The sequence below is a fragment of the Gymnoscopelus braueri genome (genome assembly GCF_963280865.1).
Source record: "Gymnoscopelus braueri genome assembly, chromosome: 24".
Taxonomy (NCBI): Eukaryota; Metazoa; Chordata; class Actinopteri; order Myctophiformes; family Myctophidae; genus Gymnoscopelus; species Gymnoscopelus braueri.
The window spans coordinates 373,779-387,500 of record NC_137626.1 but is presented as its reverse complement, the minus strand read 5'-3'; the positions used below and the strand labels follow the sequence as shown (position 1 = coordinate 387,500).

Genomic DNA, 13,722 nt, shown 5'->3' with positions numbered 1-13,722 from the left:
ATGATCCTATAGTTTACTGAGACACTACACTGTCTCTGTATTCTATGATCCTATAGTTTACTGAGACACTACACTGTCTCTGTATTCTATGATCCTATAGTTTACTGAGACACTACACTGTCTCTCTGTATTCTATGATCCTATAGTTTACTGAGACACTACACTGTCTCTGTGTATTCTATGATCCTATAGTTTACTGAGACACTACACTGTCTCTGTATTCTATGATCCTATAGTTTACTGAGACACTACACTGTCTCTGTATTCTATGATCCTATAGTTTACTGAGACACTACACTGTCTCTGTATTCTATGATCCTATAGTTTACTGAGACACTACACTGTCTCTGTATTCTATGATCCTATAGTTTACTGAGACACTACACTGTCACATTGTGTTTACCTTGTTTATTGTAAGTCACTCTAGATAAAGAGACTGTTATAAATGACTGCATTGTAAAAATGGACCAATTATATAAAGATAAGATATAATATAATATTGTAATGAGCATTAGAGAGGACCAATCATATCAACATAGGTTGAAAAAAGGTGAAGTCGCCCTTTTACAAATATTGTGAAAATAGCCGACCTACAAGCTCACAACATGTTGCACTGTGACGTGTTGTGAGCTTGTAGATCTGCTATTCTATTTTTACCCCCGACAGAAATCTAGACCCCGACGTGAAGCTAAGCGCTCTTTATTTAACCATGAAGGGGTTTGTTTGTTTATTTATTTATCATCTTTGACCTGTCTCTCTGTCTGTCTGTCTCTCTTTCTCTCTCTACCTGTCTCTCTACCTGTCTGTCTGTCTGTCTGTCTGTCTGTCTGTCTGTCTGTCTGTCTGTCTGTCTGTCTGTCTGTCTGTCTGTCTGTCTGTCTGTCTGTCTGTCTGTCTGTCTGTCTGTCTGTCTGTCTGTCTGTCTGTCTGTTTATCTGTCTGTCTGTCTGACTATCTGTCTGTCTACCTGTCTGTCTGACTATCTGTCTGTCTACCTGTCTGTCTGACTATCTGTCTGTCTATCTGTCTGTCTGTCTGTCTACCTGTCTGTCTGACTATCTGTCTGTCTACCTGTCTGTCTGACTATCTGTCTGTCTACCTGTCTGTCTGACTATCTGTCTGTCTACCTGTCTGTCTGACTATCTGTCTGTCTGTCTACCTTTCTGTCTGTCTGTCTGTCTGTCTGTCTCTCAGGATGAGAATGAGATTCCCTCCAGTGTTTACGTGAAGGAACCGGTTCCGTATCCCCGTGACAACCAGGAAGTGGGCGGAGACGATTTAAGCCTCGCCCCCGCGATGGACACCAACCGCTCCCTGGAGGAGGAGGGGCTTCACACCATCGACCTATCGTCTGACGAGGACGTGGGCCTGGAGGCGGAGCTTGAGGAGGAAGGGGAGGAGCTTCAGGACCTGGAGCACATGGACAAGACCAGAGCGGAGAAGATGAAACGCTCCAGTTTGAAGAAGGTAGAAATACTCAGTATTTCTAAGTATAAATACTGTAATAGAAGGTACAAATACTCAATACTTCTAAGTATAAATACTTTAATAGAAGGTACAAATACTCAAAACTTCTAAGTATAAATACTTTAATAGAAGGTACAAATAAATAAATAATAATATTTAAACTGTGTACCCCCCCCCTCACCCCCACAAGCTCTTAGTTGAGGCGTTCCATAGATAAATGTTAAAGGGATAGTTCACCCAAAAATCTTATTTTCTATCAGTAACACAAACCATGAAGACTTGAATTCATGGAGACTTTTTAGTTTTTGTCTCTGAGACAATAATATGATGACTGTTGGAAAGATGCTAATGTAACCGGTAGGAGACACGAAGTAAAGATGTTAATGTATCTGGTAGGAGACACAAAGTAAAGATGTTAATGTCTCTGGTAGTATCTGGTAGGAGACACAAAGTAAAGATGCTAATGTCTCTGGTAGGAGACACAAAGTAAAGATGCTAATGTATCTGGTAGGAGACACAAAGTAAAGATGTTAATGTATCTGGTAGGAGACACAAAGTAAAGATGCTAATGTCTCTGGTAGGAGACACAAAGTAAAGATGCTAATGTATCTGGTATGAGACACAAAGTAAAGATGCTAATGTCTCTGGTAGGAGACACAAAGTAAAGATGTTAATGTATCTGGTAGGAGACACAAAGTAAAGATGCTAATGTCTCTGGTAGGAGACACAAAGTAAAGATGCTAATGTATCTGGTAGGAGACACAAAGTAAAGATGTTAATGTATCTGGTAGGAGACACAAAGTAAAGATGCTAATGTCTCTGGTAGGAGACACAAAGTAAAGATGCTAATGTCTCTGGTAGGAGACACAAAGTAAAGATGCTAATGTCTCTGGTAGGAGACACAAAGTAAAGATGCTAATGTATCTGGTAGGAGACACAAAGTAAAGATGCTAATGTCTCTGGTAGGAGACACAAAGTAAAGATGCTTAATGTAAGTAAAGATGCTAATGTATCTGGTAGGAGACACAAAGTAAAGATGCTAATGTCTCTGGTAGGAGACACAAAGTAAAGATGCTAATGTCTCTGGTAGGAGACACAAAGTAAAGATACTAATGTATCTGGTAGGAGACACAAAGTAAAGATGCTAATGTCTCTGGTAGGAGACACAAAGTAAAGATGCTAATGTATCTGGTAGGAGACACAAAGTAAAGATGCTAATGTATCTGGTAGGAGACACAAAGTAAAGATACTAATGTATCTGGTAGGAGACACAAAGTAAAGATGCTAATGTCTCTGGTAGGAGACACAAAGTAAAGATGTTAATGTATCTGGTAGGAGACACAAAGTAAAGATGCTAATGTCTCTGGTAGGAGACACAAAGTAAAGATGCTAATGTATCTGGTAGGAGACACAAAGTAAAGATGTTAATGTATCTGGTAGGAGACACAAAGTAAAGATGCTAATGTCTCTGGTAGGAGACACAAAGTAAAGATGCTAATGTATCTGGTAGGAGACACAGAGTAAAGATGCTAATGTATCTGGTAGGAGACACAAAGTAAAGATGCTAATGTATCTGGTAGGAGACACAAAGTAAAGATGCTAATGTCTCTGGTAGGAGACACAAAGTAAAGATGCTAATGTATCTGGTAGGAGACACAAAGTAAAGATGCTAATGTCTCTGGTAGGAGACACAAAGTAAAGATGCTAATGTATCTGGTAGGAGACACAAAGTAAAGATGCTAATGTATCTGGTAGGAGACACAAAGTAAAGATGCTAATGTCTCTGGTAGGAGACACAAAGTAAAGATGCTAATGTCTCTGGTAGGAGACACAAAGTAAAGATACTAATGTCTCTGGTAGGAGACACAAAGTAAAGATGCTAATGTCTCTGGTAGGAGACACAAAGTAAAGATGCTAATGTCTCTGGTAGGAGACACAAAGTAAAGATGCTAATGTATCTGGTAGGAGACACAAAGTAAAGATACTAATGTATCTGGTAGGAGACACAAAGTAAAGATGCTAATGTCTCTGGTAGGAGACACAACGTAAAGATGCTAATGTATCTGGTAGGAGACACAGAGTAAAGATACTAATGTATCTGGTAGGAGACACAAAGTAAAGATGCTAATGTATCTGGTAGGAGACACAAAGTAAAGATGTTAATGTATCTGGTAGGAGACACAAAGTAAAGATGCTAATGTATCTGGTAGGAGACACAAAGTAAAGATGTTAATGTCTCTGGTAGGAGACACAAAGTAAAGATGCTAATGTATCTGGTAGGAGACACAAAGTAAAGATGTTAATGTATCTGGTAGGAGACACAAAGTAAAGATACTAATGTATCTTGTAGGAGACAAAGTAAAGATGTTAATGTATCTGGTAGGAGACACAAAGTAAAGATACTAATGTATCTTGTAGGAGACAAAGTAAAGATGTTAATGTATCTGGTAGGAGACACAAAGTAAAGATACTAATGTATCTGGTAGGAGACACAAAGTAAAGATGTTAATGTCTCTGGTAGGAGACACAAAGTAAAGATACTAATGTATCTGGTAGGAGACACAAAGTAAAGATGTTAATGTCTCTGGTAGGAGACACAAAGTAAAGATACTAATGTATCTGGTAGGAGACACAAAGTAAAGATGTTAATGTCTCTGGTAGGAGACACAAAGTAAAGATGTTAATGTCTCTGGTAGGAGACACAAAGTAAAGATGTTAATGTATCTGGTAGGAGACACAAAGTAAAGATGCTAATGTATCTGGTAGGAGACACAAAGTAAAGATGCTAATGTATCTGGTAGGAGACACAAAGTAAAGATGTTAATGTATCTGGTAGGAGACACAAAGTAAAGATGCTAATGTATCTGGTAGGAGACACAAAGTAAAGATGCTAATGTATCTGGTAGGAGACACAAAGTAAAGATGCTAATGTATCTGGTAGGAGACACAAAGTAAAGATGTTAATGTATCTGGTAGGAGACACAAAGTAAAGATGTTAATGTATCTGGTAGGAGACACAAAGTAAAGATGCTAATGTATCTGGTAGGAGACACAAAGTAAAGATGTTAATGTATCTGGTAGGAGACACAAAGTAAAGATGCTAATGTATCTGGTAGGAGACACAAAGTAAAGATGTTAATGTATCTGGTAGGAGACACAAAGTAAAGATGCTAATGTATCTGGTAGGAGACACAAAGTAAAGATGCTAATGTATCTGGTAGGAGACACAAAGTAAAGATGCTAATGTATCTGGTAGGAGACACAAAGTAAAGATGTTAATGTATCTGGTAGGAGACACAAAGTAAAGATGTTAATGTATCTGGTAGGAGACACAAAGTAAAGATGCTAATGTATCTGGTAGGAGACACAAAGTAAAGATGTTAATGTATCTGGTAGGAGACACAAAGTAAAGATGCTAATGTATCTGGTAGGAGACACAAAGTAAAGATGTTAATGTATCTGGTAGGAGACACAAAGTAAAGATGTTAATGTATCTGGTAGGAGACACAAAGTAAAGATGCTAATGTATCTGGTAGGAGACACAAAGTAAAGATGCTAATGTATCTGGTAGGAGACACAAAGTAAAGATGCTAATGTCTCTGGTAGGAGACACAAAGTAAAGATGCTAATGTCTCTGGTAGGAGACACAAAGTAAATATGCTAATGTATCTGGTAGGAGACACAAAGTAAAGATGCTAATGTATCTGGTAGGAGACACAAAGTAAAGATGCTAATGTCTCTGGTAGGAGACACAAAGTAAAGATGCTAATGTCTCTGGTAGGAGACACAAAGTAAATATGCTAATGTATCTGGTAGGAGACACAAAGTAAAGATGCTAATGTATCTGGTAGGAGACACAAAGTAAAGATGTTAATGTATCTGGTAGGAGACACAAAGTAAAGATGTTAATGTATCTGGTAGGAGACACAAAGTAAAGATGCTAATGTATCTGGTAGGAGACACAAAGTAAAGATGTTAATGTATCTGGTAGGAGACTCAAAGTAAAGATGCTAATGTCTCTGATAGGAGACACAAAGTAAAGATGCTAATGTATCTGGTAGGAGACACAAAGTAAAGATGCTAATGTATCTGATAGGAGACACAAAGTAAAGATACTAATGTATCTGGTAGGAGACACAAAGTAAAGATGTTAATGTATCTGGTAGGAGACTCAAAGTAAAGATGCTAATGTCTCTGGTAGGAGACTCAAAGTAAAGATGCTAATGTCTCTGGTAGGAGACACAAAGTAAAGATGCTAATGTATCTGGTAGGAGACACAAAGTAAAGATGCTAATGTATCTGGTAGGAGACACAAAGTAAAGATACTAATGTATCTGGTAGGAGACACAAAGTAAAGATACTAATGTATCTGGTAGGAGACACAAAGTAAAGATGTTAATGTATCTGGTAGGAGACAAAAAGTAAAGATGCTAATGTATCTGGTAGGAGACACAAAGTAAAGATGTTAATGTATCTGGTAGGAGACACAAAGTAAAGATGCTAATGTATCTGGTAGGAGACACAAAGTAAAGATGTTAATGTATCTGGTAGGAGACACAAAGTAAAGATGTTAATGTATCTGGTAGGAGACACAAAGTAAAGATGCTAATGTATCTGGTAGGAGACACAAAGTAAAGATGCTAATGTATCTGGTAGGAGACACAAAGTAAAGATGCTAATGTATCTGGTAGGAGACACAAAGTAAAGATGCTAATGTATCTGGTAGGAGACACAAAGTAAAGATGTTAATGTATCTGGTAGGAGACACAAAGTAAAGATGCTAATGTATCTGGTAGGAGACACAAAGTAAAGATGTTAATGTATCTGGTAGGAGACACAAAGTAAAGATGCTAATGTATCTGGTAGGAGACACAAAGTAAAGATGCTAATGTATCTGGTAGGAGACACAAAGTAAAGATGCTAATGTATCTGGTAGGAGACACAAAGTAAAGATGTTAATGTATCTGGTAGGAGACACAAAGTAAAGATGTTAATGTATCTGGTAGGAGACACAAAGTAAAGATGCTAATGTATCTGGTAGGAGACACAAAGTAAAGATGTTAATGTATCTGGTAGGAGACACAAAGTAAAGATGCTAATGTATCTGGTAGGAGACACAAAGTAAAGATGTTAATGTATCTGGTAGGAGACACAAAGTAAAGATGTTAATGTATCTGGTAGGAGACACAAAGTAAAGATGCTAATGTATCTGGTAGGAGACACAAAGTAAAGATGCTAATGTATCTGGTAGGAGACACAAAGTAAAGATGCTAATGTCTCTGGTAGGAGACACAAAGTAAAGATGCTAATGTCTCTGGTAGGAGACACAAAGTAAATATGCTAATGTATCTGGTAGGAGACACAAAGTAAAGATGCTAATGTATCTGGTAGGAGACACAAAGTAAAGATGCTAATGTCTCTGGTAGGAGACACAAAGTAAAGATGCTAATGTCTCTGGTAGGAGACACAAAGTAAATATGCTAATGTATCTGGTAGGAGACACAAAGTAAAGATGCTAATGTATCTGGTAGGAGACACAAAGTAAAGATGTTAATGTATCTGGTAGGAGACACAAAGTAAAGATGTTAATGTATCTGGTAGGAGACACAAAGTAAAGATGCTAATGTATCTGGTAGGAGACACAAAGTAAAGATGTTAATGTATCTGGTAGGAGACTCAAAGTAAAGATGCTAATGTCTCTGATAGGAGACACAAAGTAAAGATGCTAATGTATCTGGTAGGAGACACAAAGTAAAGATGCTAATGTATCTGATAGGAGACACAAAGTAAAGATACTAATGTATCTGGTAGGAGACACAAAGTAAAGATGTTAATGTATCTGGTAGGAGACTCAAAGTAAAGATGCTAATGTCTCTGGTAGGAGACTCAAAGTAAAGATGCTAATGTCTCTGGTAGGAGACACAAAGTAAAGATGCTAATGTATCTGGTAGGAGACACAAAGTAAAGATGCTAATGTATCTGGTAGGAGACACAAAGTAAAGATACTAATGTATCTGGTAGGAGACACAAAGTAAAGATACTAATGTATCTGGTAGGAGACACAAAGTAAAGATGTTAATGTATCTGGTAGGAGACAAAAAGTAAAGATGCTAATGTATCTGGTAGGAGACACAAAGTAAAGATGCTAATGTATCTGGTAGGAGACACAAAGTAAAGATGTTAATGTATCTGGTAGGAGACACAAAGTAAAGATGCTAATGTAACCGGTAGGAGACACAAAGGAGACTCACTGGTCCGCCAACACGCATAAAGTCGTTTTCAGAAAAGTGTCTCTAACTCAGTTGCTGTTTTTTGCAACATGGCGGATCGCGGTTGGAATGTTGTTGTTCCTCTGAATACACAGATCCCTCCGCCTATCCACAGGGACTATTTTTTTTGGAACACAATGTCGCTTCCACGGCGTTTCAAATATCATGGGATGAAGGTAATTACGCTGGCAAGGGGATAACAAACCATGTTTAATACCTTGGCGGGTGATGTGTTGAATAGTCACTTTATAAATGTGCAGAGACCCTGTAAAGTTTACAGGGTCTCTGTCAACAGGTTGACAGCATAAAACAGGTTTTTATCCACGTAGAACATTGGACAGAAGATGAATAAATGATATTATATGAATGTATTATATGAATGTATTATATGAATGTATTATATGAATGTTTTACAGGTTGACAGCATAAAGAAGGTGTTCTCCAGGCAGAACATTGGACAGAAGATGAATAAGTTGGGCAGTAAGATCGTGTCTCAGGAACAGAGAGAGAAGATTAAGAAGAGTTTCAGTCACCAGCAGAAGAGTCCTGGAGAGAAGAGCTCCTCCCCCTTCAAGGTGTCACCTTTGACCTTCAGCATCAGGAAGGTTAGACACGCACGCACGCACGCACACACGCACGCACATACATCTTTGTGTCTGTGTTGCTTTGTATCTGTGTTGCTCAACACGGTCGCTGACGTCATCAAACGTGCGGACATCAGAGCTACAGTTGTATCTTTGTATCTTTGTATCTGGAAGTTGAACACAGTTCAACTTGAATGTGTAGCTTTGCATCTTTGTCGCTATAGAGCTACAGCTACAACGTGGGATGTATCTTTGTATCTTCATGTCACTGGTTTCCATTGAACATGAACGGTAGCGTGTATCTTTTAATCTGCTCCATAAGGCAATAAGCTGAGAGATGGTCTAATGCTGCTGATGATATGTTAGCACTTTGTTTAGGAAGGCTTCCTCTAAGCTGTAAACAAAAGTACAGCCGACCTCCAGAATGAACACCTCTCTGTGGTTTTCATTAACAATGACATCAGGGGTGTTAGCTGAAATGAAAAAACACACACACACACACACACACACACACACACACCCCCACACACACACACACACACACACACACACACACACACACACACACACACACACACACACACACACACACACACACACGCACACACACACTCCTGTCCTGTGTGTGTTTCAGCGTGGAGGTTCCACATCCTCAGAGCCGGCCGTTGGAGACCCAGAGGCCGGGCTTCAGACCGGGGACTCGCCTGGCACCGAGGCCCAGATCGAGCTCTCCCCGCTGGGCAGCCCCGACCCGGACGTCCCTTTCACCCAGGTCCACTCCCAGCTGGCCCCGCCCACTGCCGCTGCCGACCACGCCCCCGAAAAGGTACCGCTGTCAAAATGTACTTTACACTTTCAAAGTAAAAGTACTGGCGTCAAAATGTACTTTACACTTTCAAAGTAAAAGTTTGGTATTGTAGTAATAACTAGACGCGTCGCAATTCTGGGAAATTGCAAAGTGTGGTTGCACCGAGGCTGGTCGCCGGTCGCGGCCGCCGGGACTCGAGGGATACGCCGGGAGGAATACCGTCAGAGGCCGCACAACGTGCCATTCGGGTGCCGATCGGATCCTGCCTTCGCGATACGTGCCGTTTTGATTTTGGAAATAGGCCCCTCCCACAAATGTAACGGGCCAATCATATTGTCACGTCACTCCTGATATCACTTTTATTTCATTTTGAGAGGATTGATCCCCCCCAAAATCATGTTTTTGCATCAAACGGTTATGTTTTGTGCATTTGTGGCGCCCCCTATGGGTCAAAGTGGAAATGCTTTTGGGGATTCGTTGAGTAAACCACCCTCAACATGTGATTCAAATTTGGGATTGACCGGACGTTTCGTTTGTGATTTCTGGCATTTTTGGTAAAACGGGCCCCTCCCGCTAACTTTGGAAGCCATTTACGGACGAACGGTAAGGACTATCAAAATGCCGTTTCGACATGTTTATCGCATTTCATGAGAGATCATGTGTACCGATTTTTGTGAAATTTGGACAAAATATGTGGGAGAAGGAGCTAAAAGTGTCTTTTGAAGAAAATTCAAAATGGCGGAAAATCTATCCTAACGCAAATGGGCGTGGCCTATATGGGGAGTTGCGTCATGACCCAAGGAATCTAAGGAAAATAAATATTTTTATTCTATGACCTACGGTTCAAGAGTTTAAGGCCAAAACGTAAAGTGGACTGTTATAGCACCACCATGAGGCCAAAGGGTGTGATTATTTTTTTTAAATAATATCAGACTAAATTTTGAACCTCCCCTCCAAATCTGGTAACTCTAGCTCTTACGCTTTCTGAGAAAAAAAAATGCTTGAATTTGAGTTTTTTCACTTTTCCATTAAAGTGGATGGGGAAATTTAATGTCAGTAAATCAATGTAATAAATCAATCAATTAAACTATTTAACCAATCTCTTAGCAAAATACAAGCGCACGATTCCCGGTCAAGCCGGTCCTTTTGACATATGGCACAAAATTGGGCGATAAAAACTGTGGGAGGAGACGCGGTTTGAAATAAAGTTTATCTTGACTGTGGAATAAAGTGGGAAGAGTACTATAGTGTGGTTGCCCTGTTAGGGCAACCACACTAATAAATCTACAAATAATTGTAGTGCAGTAAAAAGCACAATATTTGCGATGTAGTGGAGTAGAAGTATAAAGTATACTTGAATACAGTACTTGAGTAAATGTACTTTAATTACTTTCCACCAGCCGGCACCCAACATGGCCGACGACATCCCAGAATGCTTTGCTCCGGAGGCGGACGTCTCCGTGGCGACGGAGGACGTGAGTGAGGAGTACGCTCTGTCAGAGACCCTCCCACAAGGGGAGGAGCTACCTGTATACCCGCCCCCTCTGTCAGAGACCCTCCCACAAGGGGAGGAGCCACCTGTATACCCGCCCCCTGAGGAAGAGGTAGAGGGAATATTATTATTTATTACTATTATGTTGTTATTATTATTATAATAACAATATTACTGTTTATTATTCATTAACGATAATGAAATAAAAATATACATATGATTTGTTACAACAATACGTAATCGTATTGTGGAGAATTAAAATGATAGCAAATGTGTCGATATCCTCCTGTGAGGTAAATGGACTTATTACTTATTACTTACTTATGAACACTTATTCTAACAATAAAATGAATACATTACTAGAAATAAATTAAATTAAATTACTTACAATATATTTAATCTGTTTATTTTGGTCTTGTTTTTCTCATTCACGAGGGGCTCCTTAAATAATGAGCATTAATGATTAGAGACCAATTATATGAAGATATGATATAATATAAAATAAGATATAATATTAGAATGAGCTTTAATGATAAGAGACACATTTTATGAAGATATGATATAATATAAGATAAGATATAATATTATAATGAGCTTTAATGATAAAAGACACATTTTATGAAGATATGGATGAAAATGAGTGAAGTGCTCCTTTGCATATTTTCATTATCGGGAAAATGAATGGGCTTTCTATCTGTGGAACCACAACTTTCAGTAGTGAGTCTGGTATGAACTCCTATTTGGCTGATTGGCTGATTGGCTGTGGGCGGCAGCTGGGTGGGAGTAATACTGTTGACAGAGCAACGTGACACAAGGGGACATTTGAAAGGACCATGCCGTAAAGAGGTTGCTTTATACGGATACGTGACTATCACTGCCCGCCCCTGCCGGTTCTCTGAATTTGTATTTTTAAATAGGCTCTGTCATGATTAATTGACCACATATATGAAGTTAAACAACTAAATGCTATCCGAAAAATTTCTTAAAAGTAAATTCCGTGCCTCACAGAAGAAGTTTGAGAGCGTTTTGAAGTTTTAAAACAGTGGAGAGAAAACAGAGTTTTAATGGCCGCCGTTCCCTTTTCGCTCGGCTCCATTCGGGTTCACTCGGCTTCCACCTGATTGGCCAACGTCCGCTGTCAATCACAGAACAATGATGGAGGACGCTGATAGGAGAGTTTATGTTGTGAGCAGAAAGGCTCTCAGTCCAGACTCACTGCTGGAAACTTATGGAAATGACATTTACGGAGGGGGAGTGGTTTACCAGGTTTACCAGGTTGATGATGATGATGATGATGATGATGATGATGATGATGATAATAATAATTGCAGTGACTCATGAGGCATTTTCATATCGTCCAATCAATACAGGAGGAGGAGTCACACGTAGCTCCGCCCCACGAGGAAGAGGAAGAGGACGAGGAAGGAGAGAAGGAAGGAGGGATGAAAGGAGAAATGAAAGGAGAGAAAGAAGGAGAGATGAACGTGGAAGAGAAAGAGAGGGAGGAAGGAGTTTCTACTTAAATCTACATCATCTACATGGAGTACACAAAGTGATACCTATATACTACACACACACACACACACACACACACACACACACACACACACACACACACACACACACACACACACACACACACACACACACACACACAGAGACACACACACACACACACACACACACACACACAGACACAGACACAGACACACACACACACACACACACACACACACACACACACACACACACACACACACACACACACACACACACACACAGAGACACACACACACACACACACACACACACACACACACACACACACACACACACACACACACACACACACACACACACACACACACACACACAGAGACACACACACACACACACACACACACACACACACACACACACACACACACACACACACACACACACACACACACACACACACACACACACACACTCACTAATAGATATATAATTATGTAACATGAATATTGTATTTTGTCATAGTATAGCTCTCTCACGCACGCACGCACACACACACACACACACACACACACACACACACACACACACACACACACATGCTCGCACACACACGCACGCACACTGTGCGTGTGTGTGTGTGTCAGGTGTGTGTTTCTCATGTGAAACAGGATGCAAACAGAACAACCTTGACTTTTATCTTTGCTAACGCTACGTGTGTTACTGTACTTGTGTATACTGTAGGTGTGTGTGTGTGTGTGTGTGTGTGTGTGTGTGTGTGTGTGTGTGTGTGTGTGTGTGTGTGTGTGTGTGTGTGTGTGTGTGTGTGTGCTGTGAAAACACTTGTGACCTTAACTCTCTGTCTGTCTGTCTGTCTGTCTGTCTGTCTGTCTGTCTGTCTGTCTGTCTGTCTGTCTGTCTGTCTGTCTGTCTCTTACAGAGTATTTTAAAGGAAGTGTACGTGATATTTTTTGTTTAATACAAAACTTTATTTCTTTCTTCTTTCTTGTTAAAATATGTGTAAAACATTCTTACTGTCCATGGGATGACAATTTCAGCCAATCAGGATATCATGTTTTATAGTGTTTCAGTTCTCTATGACATCACTTCCTGTTTCACTTGTTTATCCTGTTTGGACTAAATTGGTATCCTAACCCTGAAAATGTATTTTCTATTTACTAAGGAGCTGGAGAGACAAATATCACAATATAGAGTTATTTAACACTTATAGATAGAAACACTTCAGTATGTAATCTGTCCGTAGTAATCTGTAATCTGTCTGTATGTAATCTGTAGCTAGAGGCTTGGTTGTTTTTGTTGCGTTTGTTGTTATTGTAGTTTTTCTTGAATGTTTCTAACAAACAAAATCAGTGGTGGAAAGTAACTAAGTACATTTACTTAAGTACCGTACTGTACTACAATTTTGAGATTGAGATTTAGATTATTATTACAAAACATACATTAACCTCTTCAAACCTATATACATTTTGGCCATTTGAAAATAGCTGATCTACAAGCTCACTGTGAGCTTGTAGATCAGCTATTTTCAAAATATTTTTTACACATTTGAAAACTTGTGAAATGGGACATTCTGCATAATGAGTA

General features: G+C 39.5%; 1 protein-coding gene across 1 annotated transcript; it reads left to right on the top strand.

Annotated features, from left to right (window-relative positions):
- Positions 1 to 1,192: 1,192 nt before the first annotated feature.
- Positions 1,193 to 12,176, top strand: LOC308080959 (uncharacterized protein). Its single transcript, XM_080423100.1, has 5 exons — positions 1,193 to 1,467; positions 8,153 to 8,341; positions 8,955 to 9,146; positions 10,529 to 10,732; positions 11,991 to 12,176. The coding sequence occupies exons 1-5, from the start codon at positions 1,297 to 1,299 to the stop codon at positions 12,141 to 12,143; spliced, it is 909 nt and encodes a 302-aa protein (XP_080279226.1). The 5' UTR covers positions 1,193 to 1,296; the 3' UTR covers positions 12,144 to 12,176.
- The last annotated feature ends 1,546 nt before the right edge of the window (positions 12,177 to 13,722 follow it).

Coding starts and splice junctions, on each gene's coding strand:
- LOC308080959 (XM_080423100.1), top strand. CDS start 1,297: ATGGACACCAACCGCTCCCTGGAGGAGGAGGGGCTTCACACCATCGAC. Junction 1,468..8,152: donor AACGCTCCAGTTTGAAGAAG/GTAGAAATACTC, acceptor AATGTTTTACAG/GTTGACAGCATAAAGAAGGT. Junction 9,147..10,528: donor CCGACCACGCCCCCGAAAAG/GTACCGCTGTCA, acceptor ACTTTCCACCAG/CCGGCACCCAACATGGCCGA.